The 12,909-nt window shown below is 38.1% G+C and overlaps 1 protein-coding gene across 7 annotated transcripts; it reads left to right on the forward strand.

The window, feature by feature from the left end:
• Nucleotides 1–3,910: 3,910 nt before the first annotated feature.
• LOC113284314 (ankyrin repeat-containing protein At5g02620-like) lies at nt 3,911–5,864 on the forward strand. 7 transcript variants are annotated; one of them, XR_003328074.1, is made up of 4 exons: nt 3,911–3,970; nt 4,063–4,176; nt 4,266–4,529; nt 5,000–5,864. XR_003328074.1 is itself a non-coding variant. In XM_026533753.1 (3 exons), the coding sequence occupies exon 3, from the start codon at nt 5,054–5,056 to the stop codon at nt 5,645–5,647; it is 594 nt and encodes a 197-aa protein (XP_026389538.1). In that variant the 5' UTR covers nt 3,911–3,970; nt 4,063–4,176; nt 5,000–5,053; the 3' UTR covers nt 5,648–5,864. The 7 variants fall into 7 exon arrangements, 2 of the variants coding, with proteins under 2 accessions (XP_026389538.1, XP_026389537.1); XR_003328077.1 differs by having other exon boundaries at nt 4,430–4,529; XR_003328075.1 differs by having other exon boundaries at nt 3,924–3,963.
• Nucleotides 5,865–12,909: the final 7,045 nt, after the last annotated feature.

Below are 12,909 nucleotides of genomic sequence, written 5' to 3' on the forward strand. Positions count from 1 at the left end.
GGAATGAGGGTATTCATCAACTACTTAACCAGTCAAATAAAATATCAAATTAACATGTTCTAAAGAAGCAAGGCGCACACAAAAATGGATTCTGTCAGGAAACCCTCTCATCCTAAGGCCCCTTCCTATGGGTGTGGCAAACCAAATAGTTTGCCATTTATGCACCCACTACGGAGCTGGCAAAGTGGCAAATTTGCCACTTAGCCAGGCCAGGTCAAGGTTCCACCGAGCGGCCGAGTCTCGACCGCTTGGTCAAGTCTACGCCGCTAGGTCTTCACTCCACCGCTATCGGCTTTTATAAGACTGGTCTGTCTAGTTTACAACGCTGATTAGAATCTGATCCAACGGTCATAAATCTTTCCCCCTATAAATACCACATTCCTCTACCATTTTAACTCACACTTTCTTCCTATTTTCTTAGATTTTCCAATGGCTCAAAACATGTCTATGGCTCACTTCATAGAAGAGGAACATGCGGCCGAAAATCAAAGAGTTGCACTTCGAGCTAGTGTGCAAAATGAATTAAAAAGAGCAAATAGTTGGAGAGTTGCACAACAACGCAATTTTAGCACGTTTGAAGATGAATGCATTTGCAGGACTTATGTTTTCTACACTAATCATCCAATCATTGATGGCGCATTACGGCTTATTCCGTTTTGGGAACGCGTTTTAATGAAATTTGAAGAAGAAACAACGAACATCTACAATCGCAATTCTATGGTGTTGGGTGCTCGGTTCTCCATAATTTCCAAGAATGTTAACAAGTATATTGGTATGATAAGAGAAGAGGCTCGAAACATGAGAAGTGGTGAAACCCTTCTGGAAATTTATCTAAAATGTCGTGAAAAGTGGCTCCTTGACAACGGAGAGAAGTTCCGATATACAAATTGTTATGAAATCTTAAAAGTGTTGCCCCAATTTAATCTAGCTTATCAATTCTAAGTTCTTAATTTTAACTTATGTAGAAAACTTTAAACGAAGATTATTATTTATCAAACAAAAGTGCAATTACATTAACGATTTAAGAAACCACGAAATAACAACTAACAAAACTCTCAAACTAACGATTACCACCAAATACATAATCCCCTAAGCCTGTTGGATCTTGTGAAAACTCATTATTTGGACTCTGAGATGGTGGTTGTGTAGCATCAGGTGAGTCATAACCTTGAAATGGTACCGGAGCCATTGGAGGAGGTGCTTGAAATCGGTGAAAAGCTAAACTTGTTGGGGTATAAATTACAGATTTCATAAATGCATCCAAATTGACGTGTCCACCATCAGGATTAAGTACAAGACCTTGGGGAATGAAACCAAGAGGAGACTGGAAATCCATCCCCAAGTTTGCTGCTGTTGGTGGTATCTGAGTTTCCTCCACCATACTCTCTTCTATCATAGCTGGAGTGCGTTGCCGACTTCTACGACCTCCAAGACCCCCACTTCCACGACTCTCACTTCCACGACTTCCACCAGGCATTTGAGAACTTGATGCTACCAGAGTCTCGGAAAATTCATAACTCAAACTATCCCTCAAAGCTTCCATCTGTCTAAATTGAAAATTCTGGAATTGATTGATAAAAATATCATAATTGTTACACCGATCCTGAAACTCTTTTGGTGATGCCATCACACCATAGTATGGATAGCTTTGCTGCAAACCTTCACTAGTAAGTGGAACTGTAACAACATCTCCAGTTGGTGTTAAAGTCCTGACTTCCCAAGGTATTGGAGGCATACTTGACGACCCCATTTGCGTACTAGGGTACGTATATGGTTCTCCCGTCGGTGGTGGGGGTTGGGATGGAAAATATGCAAGTGGAAAATTGCCTAGTGCTGGAAAGTCAACACTACTTAATTTTTGTGATTGAGTAGTAATATTCAGCTTACATACCTTCTGAAACCAACTGAAATAATCATACTCATTTTCTGGTTGTTGGATCAAATCATCAGCTTCTTCCCAAGGTTGTCCATTGTTTATCAACTTTATCCAATCATCATGTGAAATTAGTGAAGTTGGAAACGGGTTGATAGATTTTACCTTTCTTCGTTGTAGCTGAAACAGATGTCTTTCTCCGTAGTACCAAATACCCTGACCAATAACTGGATTGTAAAACACAAGTCGCTTAAGGCTCATCTGTAACATGTTTTGTGCCGTTGGTTCATGGAACTCATTAGTTCCTGAATACAACATTGACGTAATGTTGAGACTAGTTCTGCACAGTTGTTGCATCCTTTGCATAGCAACGACATTTTGACCATCATTAATCTGACCAACCCAATTCTCAGCTTTGTACTTGTACACAATTGGAAAAATTAATCGTTTATCGTGAAGATCAGGTTCGGCGACATTAAAGTAAGTATACCACCAATACTGAAAAATAACATTGACCAAAGTTAACATTGACGAAAATTGATGTGTTAGACATTCACCGCTAGTTTGACAACTCGATAAAAAATCTAATAAATAGTTCTTACCTCCATTATGACCCAAAGTCCATTTAAGCTATCTGTCTTCTTACTTAAGAAATCACTGAGACACATATAAAGCTCATCTAAAATTGCAGAACCCCAATCATAATTTGGTGCTTTAGTCAAATCATCTAAAGATTTCAGAAAACCAATTAATGACACTGAGCTACCATTGGGGAAAAAAATTTGACCTAACATCCATAATACAAAAATACGTTCAAGCTCGGGATAATCTTCAGTCCTGTTTATCCCCTTGCCATGGTAACGGGTCAAAAAAGCCTTTAACCCAGACACTCTTAATCCAAATGAGTGTATCTGTCTTGAATCTGGTTTTCCTTCAGTATCATTTGCATACAAGGGGAGTAATTCTTTCCATCTTCCTTGTGATATCCACCTTAATTGGTTAAATTGTGTTGTGTCACCCTCACTTTTTATTCCAGTCAACATATACAAATCTAATGGTGTGAACCCTAAAAACAACATGGTCATAAAATTAAAGTTTGTATGTGGTACTAAAATTTGTATCAAACTAAAAAATTGAATCTCTAAAAATTAAATGAGTGTTTCTGAACTAAAAATTAAACTATTGAATGGAAGAAATAGAACTTACCACACTCGAAATCCTTGAAAAAAAAAACGTATTTGAAGTGTTCCACCAACGTTCAGAAAGAACACGCACAATTTGAGCCTGGTGGTTTTTGCCTTTCATGAAATATAAACGCTGCCAAGGATATCTTCTCAAGGATTCTTGAACAGGTTGGGGGAGTAACTCATAAATTTCGGTTAGCTCAGACCACCCACCTCTTACTTTGGGTAAAAGAACTCGCTCGAGATGGTTAGATAAGTGCGTAGATGTTACACCAGTTCCAACCAGTTGCCTAACATTTGTGAATCTTTACTCTTTATTCTGAACCCATACAACATCAGTATATGTAACAACTTTTCTTGTTTCTTTCCTGTTTCTTTTCCTTTGTCTATTTATTTTGGTACTACTCATTTTTAAGAAATCTCTCTGGTCTGCTTTCTAGGGGAGAAAGAAGAAAAAAGAAGTGGTGAATGGAAAGGTTGTATTTATAGTCGGTGGAGCACCGACCGTGAACGGTGGAGACTCAATCGTTTAATTTATTTCCCATAATGACTCGGCCAGTTTGTCAGGCCAGCTGGCATGGCAAATGGAAGGTTTGGCCATTTGCCGTAGGAACCCGCCTAAACATTCTAGAAAAGCGGGTATTGATTACCCACTGTCAGGAAGTCAGCGTGACATCACTTGGAAGAGCAATCCATAATGAGTTTGAGCGCACTATCAATAATGAGATCTTACGGCCATAGTGCAATGATGGAGCAAAAAGTCATCAGATGAAACCTACGCCTGCGGTCCAGATTTTCTCACGTATTTGGTCAATTGACTTTCTCTTAAATGCTCGGCACTAATTATTGCTCAGAGCTCCGTTCTTCAATGTCAATCATTTATTCCGCTCAGTTCCCATTTCTCAGGTCCTGTGTAAGTTTTCATCTTTTCGTGTTTTGGCTATTTGGTTGTTGAGAACAGATGATCAAGCAACTAATTGAGATTTTCTTTTCCTTTCCTTTCAGGTTCGAGAACTGACTTCTGTAAACCATTATTATTCAGATTTTAGTTAGTTATTTGTTGAATAGAGTTACTCTATCTTGGAATTTATCTTTGGACCACAGATTTTGCTACTCTTGGTAAGATTTTTCCAGTTCATGTCTGTATCTTAACTTTATTTTGAGTAGTATATATATGTAAAATTTGACCATATGGTTACTTGAATAAGATTGTCGCAAGCATATCTCAAGGCACGTTCTTGGTATCCTTCAATATTATGTTGAGATACGCAAAGAATAACAAAATAGCATTGCTGCAAATCTCTCACGTATTTGGTCAACTATCTTTCTATTAAAGGCCCGGCACTATTACTTAGTATTAGTTTCGTTTTAGAGCAACATTCTTCTTCCTTCGGAGTCAACCATTTATCCAAGCTTCCTGGGTTCGCATTTCGCTTCGGATTTCGTAGGTCCTGTGTGAGTTGCTTCTCTCGGTAAGGTTTATTTTGCTTCTCTCGGTAAGGTTTATTTTCATTCATTTCTGTATCTTAGTGAGTAGTATGTAAAATTTGAGCAAAAAAGAATAATAACTGGAAAGTGTTATCCCAATTAGCAAATGCCCTACATAGTTGAAACTACAATTTCAGGAATCATGATGCGAAATTGCGAACAATTGTATTGAATAGGTAAAAAGAAGTTTCGCTTGAGTGTAATGGATAACCACATGTCAATTGTTCGTCTACTATATTCCGTTGTTTCTATCGTATTTTACTACGTCTATTTTCGTTGTGTTCAATGGTTTCGTTGTTCTCATTTCAATGAACTGATGCTATAAGACTACTAAACCAGAAAAGTTTGGAGCAAACAAATTTGCAGACATCCAATTCAACCTTATAAAGTTGTGGTTTTCCTATTTTTGTGTTTCTATACCTCTAGTTCACAGTATATGCCCTTAATTTTGTAGAATCTGGTGGCAAGTGTTGTTCCGTCCGGTATTCTGCAACAAATTGAATCAGACATGGATCCAACCTTGCACGAAGCTATAACAACAGGGAACGTAGATCAGCTGAGACAGTTAATGAAACACAGCCAAGAATGTCTGAAACAACTAGACAACAATGGAAAGAACTGTCTACATATTGCTGCTGAGAATGGAAGCGTGAAAGTGATGAAGTACATTTTAAGGAAATCAAACATGGCCGAGGATATGATAAACGGAAAGGACAACCAAGGAAACACGCCTTTGCATCTGGTTCTCAAGACGAAAAGTATTAAATGTCTGAAAATTCTCTGCAGAGACAAGAGAGTGAACAAGACAGCAGTCAACGAGGAGAACTTAACAGCTTTTGATGTTTTCATCCGCGATTACCAGTTAGCTCTCACCGATGCTCAAGAAGAGTTTGTCAAAAAGGGCTACAATTATCTGTCGACGGAAGGAGGCTGGCTGTGTTGCGGGAAGCTTTGGTGCGCGAGACGCATCAAAGTAGATAGAGGTAATGGAATATATGAAGCTATGACAGACGAAAAGATTAAGAAACTAGAAAGAGATGCACGTAAAATGGCAACATGGCAGATTTGCTTGGGCTTCGCAACGATCTGCGTTATATCTTGATTTTCCGGGTATTAATTAGGAGGGCAAAATACCAACAGAATAACATGGATTCATAAATGACGAAGCAGATTGATATTGATTTTTTTTTTCTCTTACGGTGTGGTTGTGTGGATGTGCGGTGTTATGGTTCTCTTATTCATGTAACTTGTTCATATATAATTTTTTCCTTGGTAACAGACATTACAAGAAGAAACTCATTTCAAAAGAATTTTACCAAGTGCATGTGAATTTTATCGAATTCAAAAATAATAAAGAAAAAAGAGAAAATACCATTTACCATTGAATTGGATAAAAGAAACAAACGAGAAGAGAAGATTACACATCTCCTGATAATTAACTTATGTTGCATTATGCGCCTATGCTGTAGGCCTTCTTATTCACCGTCCGTTTTTATCATAAATATCCCAGCAAACCACTAAAAGAAAACCAAAAACAATGACATAACAAACTGCGATTGCAACTATTTCCCCGGCACCCATATGATGAATTGGCCATCGTTTTACCAAAACACTAGAAGATTTCTCATGATTTCTAATATTTCCATCAATTCTTTCCTTGTACAAATTAAAACGCCCTTCTGAATCCAGTGTTGCTCTATATATATGAACATTAGTACATATAATCAATTGTTGCCCTTCTGAATCCACTGTTTCCTTCACATCAGTACACTCTTGATTCCTATCCCGGTAAAGATATTTAAGTACCACATCATCAGAACCAACAAGATATAAGTTACCAGTAGTGTCTAAACTTAGGATTAATGGCCTACTTACTGAACCCTTGAGCGCATGTGATACAGATACACTCTTTCCACTTATCTCACCTTGGTCATCATCTCTTAACCCAAAATTAGTCTTTTCATATATAGCAACTAAACCATTAGTCTGTTGCACTGATAATCTGTGATAACCGGAGATTAGATCAACTCCAGGTCTTAATTTTTGACCACTGAGAATGGTATCGGTAGGATAGTCGAAACTTTTCCAAACAATTTGAGAATCTGAATCGTATAAAACCAAGTTGCCATTATCATGCATCTTTGCATATGACACTGGTACTTGCACGTCAGGTATTAACAGTTTCTCTTTATCGTAGTCTGGCGTTCGCAGCATCAACTTTCCATCGTTGTTGAAGAGAATTGAAGATGGTTTATGTAATGCAGGGTCGTCACGATTAGCTGTCCAAACTAGGGTTTTAAGTTCGGATTTGACAAACCATATACCAACTACGTAACGGTCAGGAGACCAAGGTAATTGGTAGAAGCCAAAAGCAATGTTACCCGAGGGAGAAAGCCAATAACTAGAATCATTCGAATAAGTAGAAAGTGACGAACCTCTTGTTATGTTGCTGCTGACCAAAGTATCATTCAAAGATGAGGATTCAACAACTAGTAATGTGAAAACAAGTGATAATAACGACAATGAGAGAATTACCTGTAAATATTTCATGTTTTGATGAAAGAAAAATACCAAGAGAGTTATAAAATTTTGAAGTGGAGATGCATGGTTTGAGGCTATAGGGAAGCGATCACTTCATTATGTATATATATAGGCTCAAAAGTAATACGAGTTTGAGCTAACAAGAAACTATTGTATTCTAAACAACCTAGGATTGTGAAAACGAAATCAGTTCTGATTGAGCAGCAAAATTTCAGAAATTCGCGAAAAAAGTAAGGCAGCACGGTCTTAGGCTCTTAGCAGCAGCTGCATGCATGCAGGCTTAAATTAACAAATGCCGCTTTAACTAGAGTTTTTAACTCATCATGTGTTTAAGGCAACAATATTACAAGCAGTTTCATCCAAATCAGAAACCTTAAACAAACCATCTTTCTTATCTTTCTCTTGTAAACAAACACTAGAACAACACAACAGGACTTTCTTGATCGCACCCGGAAACTGCAATGCTAAACTATACGTCTATACTTAACAAAATAACCATAACTTACACCAACTAAGCTCAATTTGCAGAAAAACATGGATTAAGAAACTAGAAAAAAAAAATGCATGTCACATGACAACAACTCAATTTTGCATGAGCTTTGCCAAGATCCATTGAGAGGGAATCCAACCAGAATAACATGGATCAGTGAGAAGTTTTTGAGAACTTTTGGTTATGTTTCTATGATGGCAACCCTGATTGAGTCGTGACACCATCAAAATTGGGTTCAAAATAATATATACTCCATCCATTTAGAAAAGTGATTCTTTCAGATTTTTTCACTTTTTTTAATTTGGCAAATTTTAGGCAAGAATGAAAAAGTGAAATTATCATTTTTACTGAAACGGAGTTGGTATTTGGATTCCAATCCAGAGCGGGCACTTATTATACGGATTCTCCATAGATATTGCGTGAAATCACTCTATGCTTTGGAAGAGCGGAGTAGCATAAGAGTTGTTCTTCTAGGATACCCCTCCAAATCTTGTTTTTTTTTTTAACACTTGCCCAAAAAACCACTGAAGTCTTTTTAGCACAGTGACATTAAAGAGTAGGGAAATGGGGAGGGAAAGTTGTTGCACCAGACACTAGAGTACAGATTTTCAGAAAGGGCTTTGCCTAATAATAACTATTACAAAAACGATAAGCAATAAGACGACCTAGCTAGAAGGAATTCTGTATGGTTGAAAGGGAAAGATGACCTTCCAATAAAAGCCTCTTTTCTTTCGCCTCTCCTTCTAATAAGGTTGTCGTGTTCGTACCTTACTAGATTTGTGCCCGTGCTACGCACCGGACATATTTTTTTTTTAACTTGCTGTGCGCGGGGCTTTGACCTGCCCCGTGGCGATGTATTTTTGATTTGGTGTGCGTAGGTTTCATCCCGCCCCGCGGTGATGTATTTTTGATTTGGTGTGCGCGGGCTTCGCTCCGCCTCGTGGAGATGTATTTTTGATTTAGTACGGCGGCGCAAATACATTAAATAAATTGAAAATATGTGCAAATTTTATTTATTTTTTTCCTTTTAGCTTGGTGTGTGCGGGTCTTCGCCCCACCTCTTGGAAATGCATTTTTGATTTGGTGTGGCGCGACAAATACATTAAATAGGTGGAGGGTATATATGTGGAAATTTTATTTATTTTTTCCTTTTATTTTCGCAGAAAATATGAGGATTTTTTCCACTTTATATATTAATTTGGAAAAAATAGTCCTAATATAGCAATTACTCGATTTCCAAATTGAATTTGGACTTCCATAAAACTACAAACATGGTAAGTTAGGTTTTCCTTTTAAGTTTGTAATTTTTAAATCAATCATATGTTGCCAAGTGTCCTCACCTAAATATTGTCACTTTATAAATTCCAAATTGAATTTGGTTTTCTTTTTTTAATCATTTTCCTATTCCTTTTAAACCAATCATACGTTGCCAAGTGTCCTCACCAAAACGTTCGTTCCACAAAACTCAAAAAAGACCTATTTCGACCAATAGGAAGCGAGGGCTTTCTCACCGTTCAACACAAGAGCTTTATTTGTCTAGGCCTTTAAGTATTTAGATGTTCATGTACCATTCATTATGTTGTGAGACCAAATTATGGGTGTCTTAACACTTGGTCTAACAACACTTGGTGACCAAGTTTGTATTCTCTATATATAGTGCTAGAATTGTAGAGTTGTAGATAATCCAACCTAGAAGAGTGGTAAATCCTTGTGCTTAGGATTTTGGTCTCTTTGGTAGGGAGGATCGTGTGCTACCGTGAAGGTCAATATCTGTGTGAGAGAAAAACTTGGAGAGAGAAAATATTGGTGTGTAGTGTTTAAGGTTTGGGGATTTGCCCTAAACCTAGTTTCTAGTGTTTCCATGTTTCTCCTCTGTTACTAGCAACTGTGAAGAAGGTGTAGAAGAGAAGACACGAGGTTGGTTTGGAGAATGGTTAGAGAACTGATTTCTATGGTTTCTTCGATGGTGTTCTCGGGTATGTCTTGCTAACTCTTTGGTTCTTGTCTTGGGTTGCGGAAAGAGCATGTAATGGTCTTTGATGTTAATGAAAGTTTTTCTGGTGGTGTTGGCCGTGGATGTAGCCTGTAAAGGTGAACCACGTATATCTTGTGTTGTGGTTGTGTGTGCTTGTTTATCTTCTGTCTTTCTTATTATTTATTCCATGTTTGGTTCAAATCACCAATTGCCCTTTGTGATCATGTGATTCCGCTGTGTTCGGGGTACCAATTTTCCCAACAATTGGTATCAGAGCCAAGGACGGGATGGTGTGATTGAACTTGGAATTGAACGATGGTTTATTGTTCGGGTGGAGAAATATTTTTTGAAGATAATGTTTCAACCAGTGTTTACAGAAAGATGGGTTTGTGAAGTGATTTACAAACTGGAGGTTCAACTTGGTAGAAGTGTATGTTCCTTGTTTGTTTTTATGATGTAGTATGGGATGCAGAATAAGGTCAAATGAGGTGGAATACATATTTACTTCTTGAAGAGTGTTAGTAACCATACACTATAAAGAATGGGTTACAAAGTTTGAATAAAGGATGGGGCTACGAGGTCTCATGTAGAAGCAAGTCCAGCAACGCTTCGAATTTGTGCACGAGATGTTATAGATTTATGTTTTTAAATCTATGTTAAAGTATTCTTGATGGCTTGTACATAATTTCAAGAATGTGCCCGATCTCGAAAGCATGTACCACACAATAATATGGGCATTCACACGGTATATATTCTAAGCGAATATGTTGAGTGTGATGGTGGTAAAGAGTATGTCAGATTGGTGATGGCTTTGAGAATCGCTTAAGGGATTAAGCATGTTAATCACAGTGGAGATGTCTGATGGTTTGTTTCAAATACACGGTAATCATGACATGTGCTGGAGTACGATATTGAATCTAATTATTCTTTTCTGGATTAGTGTTCAATATGTTGTTAGCTTACTGGTTAGGTGGAGCTAATGGTGATTTTTCTGGATGGTTCTCTCGGTGATCAATGGTGGAGTCTGTGCAAGGATTCGTTGATGGTGATTAAAGATTTTCTTGGTGTTTGTGAAGCGTGGCCAGTTTCACAAGTGTTCTTCATAAAGAAGATGGTTTGAATACTTTTATCAATGTCATGGTGTTTTTGGTTGAATATATGGTTCTATGAAGATGGAAGTTCGGATTTGAGCTTCAAAAGTAGTTCTACGGGTATATAGAGATGGTGAATAACTCTGGTGGAAGACGAAGGTGATTTCCTATGATCGTATCATGCTTGAAAGTATGATCCGAGGTGGAGATTTTTAGGGAACCGTGAGTTTCCTATGTTAGGTCCGCTTCCATATTGGGTGGATATCCTAATTGGAGTAGGAAATATATTAGGAAAGAGTTTAGTTTCCTAGTTGGAGACTAATACTTGGTGACCAAGTTTGTATTCTCTATATATAGTGCTAGAACTGTAGAGTTGTAGATAATCCAACCTAGAAGAGTGGTAAATCCCTGTGCTTAGGATTTTGGTCTCTTTGGTAGGGAGGATCGTGTGCTACCGTGAAGGTCAATATCTGTGTGAGAGAAAAACTTGTAGAGAGAGAATTTTGGTGTGTAGTGTTTAGGGTTTGGGGCTTTTCCCTAAACCTATTTTCTAGTGTTTCCATGTTTCTCCTATGTTACTAGAAACTGTGAAGAAGGTGTTGAAGAGAAGACACGAGGTTGGTTTGGAGAATGGTTATAGAATTGATTTTTATGGTTTCTTCGATGGTGTTCTCGGGTATGTCTTGTTAACTCTTTGGTTCTTGTCTTGGGTTGCGGAAAGAGCATGTAATGGTCTTTGATGTTAATGAAAGTTTTTCTGGTGGTGTTGTCCGTGGATGTATCCTGTAAAGGTGAACCACATATATCTTGTGTTGTGGTTGTGTGTGCTTGTTTATCTTCTGTCTTTCTTATTATTTATTCCATGTTTGGTTCAAATCACCAATTTCCCTTTGTGATCCTGTAATTCCGCTGCGCTCGGGGTACCAATTTTCCCAACAGTTATGTCCTTACTTAGTCTTAAAGGGCTGTCGACATGTACACATGTTCATGTTGGTTTGATTGCCGGCCGGTCTTCCCAACAAGCAACGGCTCCTAGTGCTCAAGCTTTGTCGGCCGGGGATGAGTACCTATCCCTTACGGGAATCAAACCCGTGTCTTCGACATGAAATGACGATGTCCTAATCACTGGACGAAAGGGACTAAAAATGCTTCACCTCGCGATGCCAATAATTAACTTACTCCTACAGAAGATCGTTCCCGTGGCCTTCGCGGATGACCATTCGGCGGAATCTGGCATCACAACCGAGGATTCTATTTTTCTCGAACTAGAAACTTCTCGAGCCAGTCCGTCATTAATCTTGAGCACCGCACTTATCCAAATATTTTTTGCGCTTATGTGACAACATTAGAAATAGCAAGACCAGGCGCGAATGCGCGAACCCCACCAGCTCCTTCCTAGCAAGTACACCAGTTTTAAAACAAGCATCAGCCAAAGTATCCGAACAAGGTCATGCCGGAACTTAAGTCCTACATCACAAGCACAATACAAGGTGTGGTCACAAAATTTCCAAAACTATAAATCTAATGGGCGAGAAGGGAATGGTCTAGAGCCCCCACATTGCTGCGGGAGGCTTTGGTGCGCGAGACGCATCAAAGTAGATAAAGGTAATGGAAAATATGAAGCCATGACATGAAAAGTGTAGGATCAGAATCTCGCAACAATTATGTCTCAGCGAAATTATCAATGGTACAGCACAGTAGCGTCGCAGAACAATTTCAGAAACGACGTCAGCAAAGATCATGAGAAAGATGTGATAGTCTTGCGAAAATTAGAGAGCTTGCGAAATTAACATTTGTAAGGTTGCCAGAATGTCGCAAACCATATCCGAAAATAAAGGACAGATTATCTCTCATCCACTATGTATTTCCTTATAAATAGTCATTCGAGTTCTAAAGGAAGGGGGATCTTTTTTGAGTAAGAAACAAGTAAATAGGAGAGAGAAAATCCAGAGCAGAGATCATTCCTGATTTCTTTATCTTTCTTGTAAGAACATCCAAAGATTTATCAATAAAATTAAGAGTGTAAACCTAAAAATGAGTTGATTAACAATGAAATCATATGAGGGGTGTAGTATAGGATTTCCTGCAACTACATAATGGCGCTAGAAACATGGAGATTGAAGATCGAAAGTTGAAGATTGTTGATTGAGAATATTCAAATCAAGAAAGTGATTAAATAAACCAGTGAATCAGTTAGAAGAAAGATGAATAGAATTAATGAAAATGGCAAAAGATTGGAGTGTAATATGATAACAAAAAGCTTGATC

This window comes from Papaver somniferum, chromosome 5, assembly GCF_003573695.1.
Source record: "Papaver somniferum cultivar HN1 chromosome 5, ASM357369v1, whole genome shotgun sequence".
In the NCBI taxonomy this organism is placed as follows: Eukaryota; Viridiplantae; Streptophyta; class Magnoliopsida; order Ranunculales; family Papaveraceae; genus Papaver; species Papaver somniferum.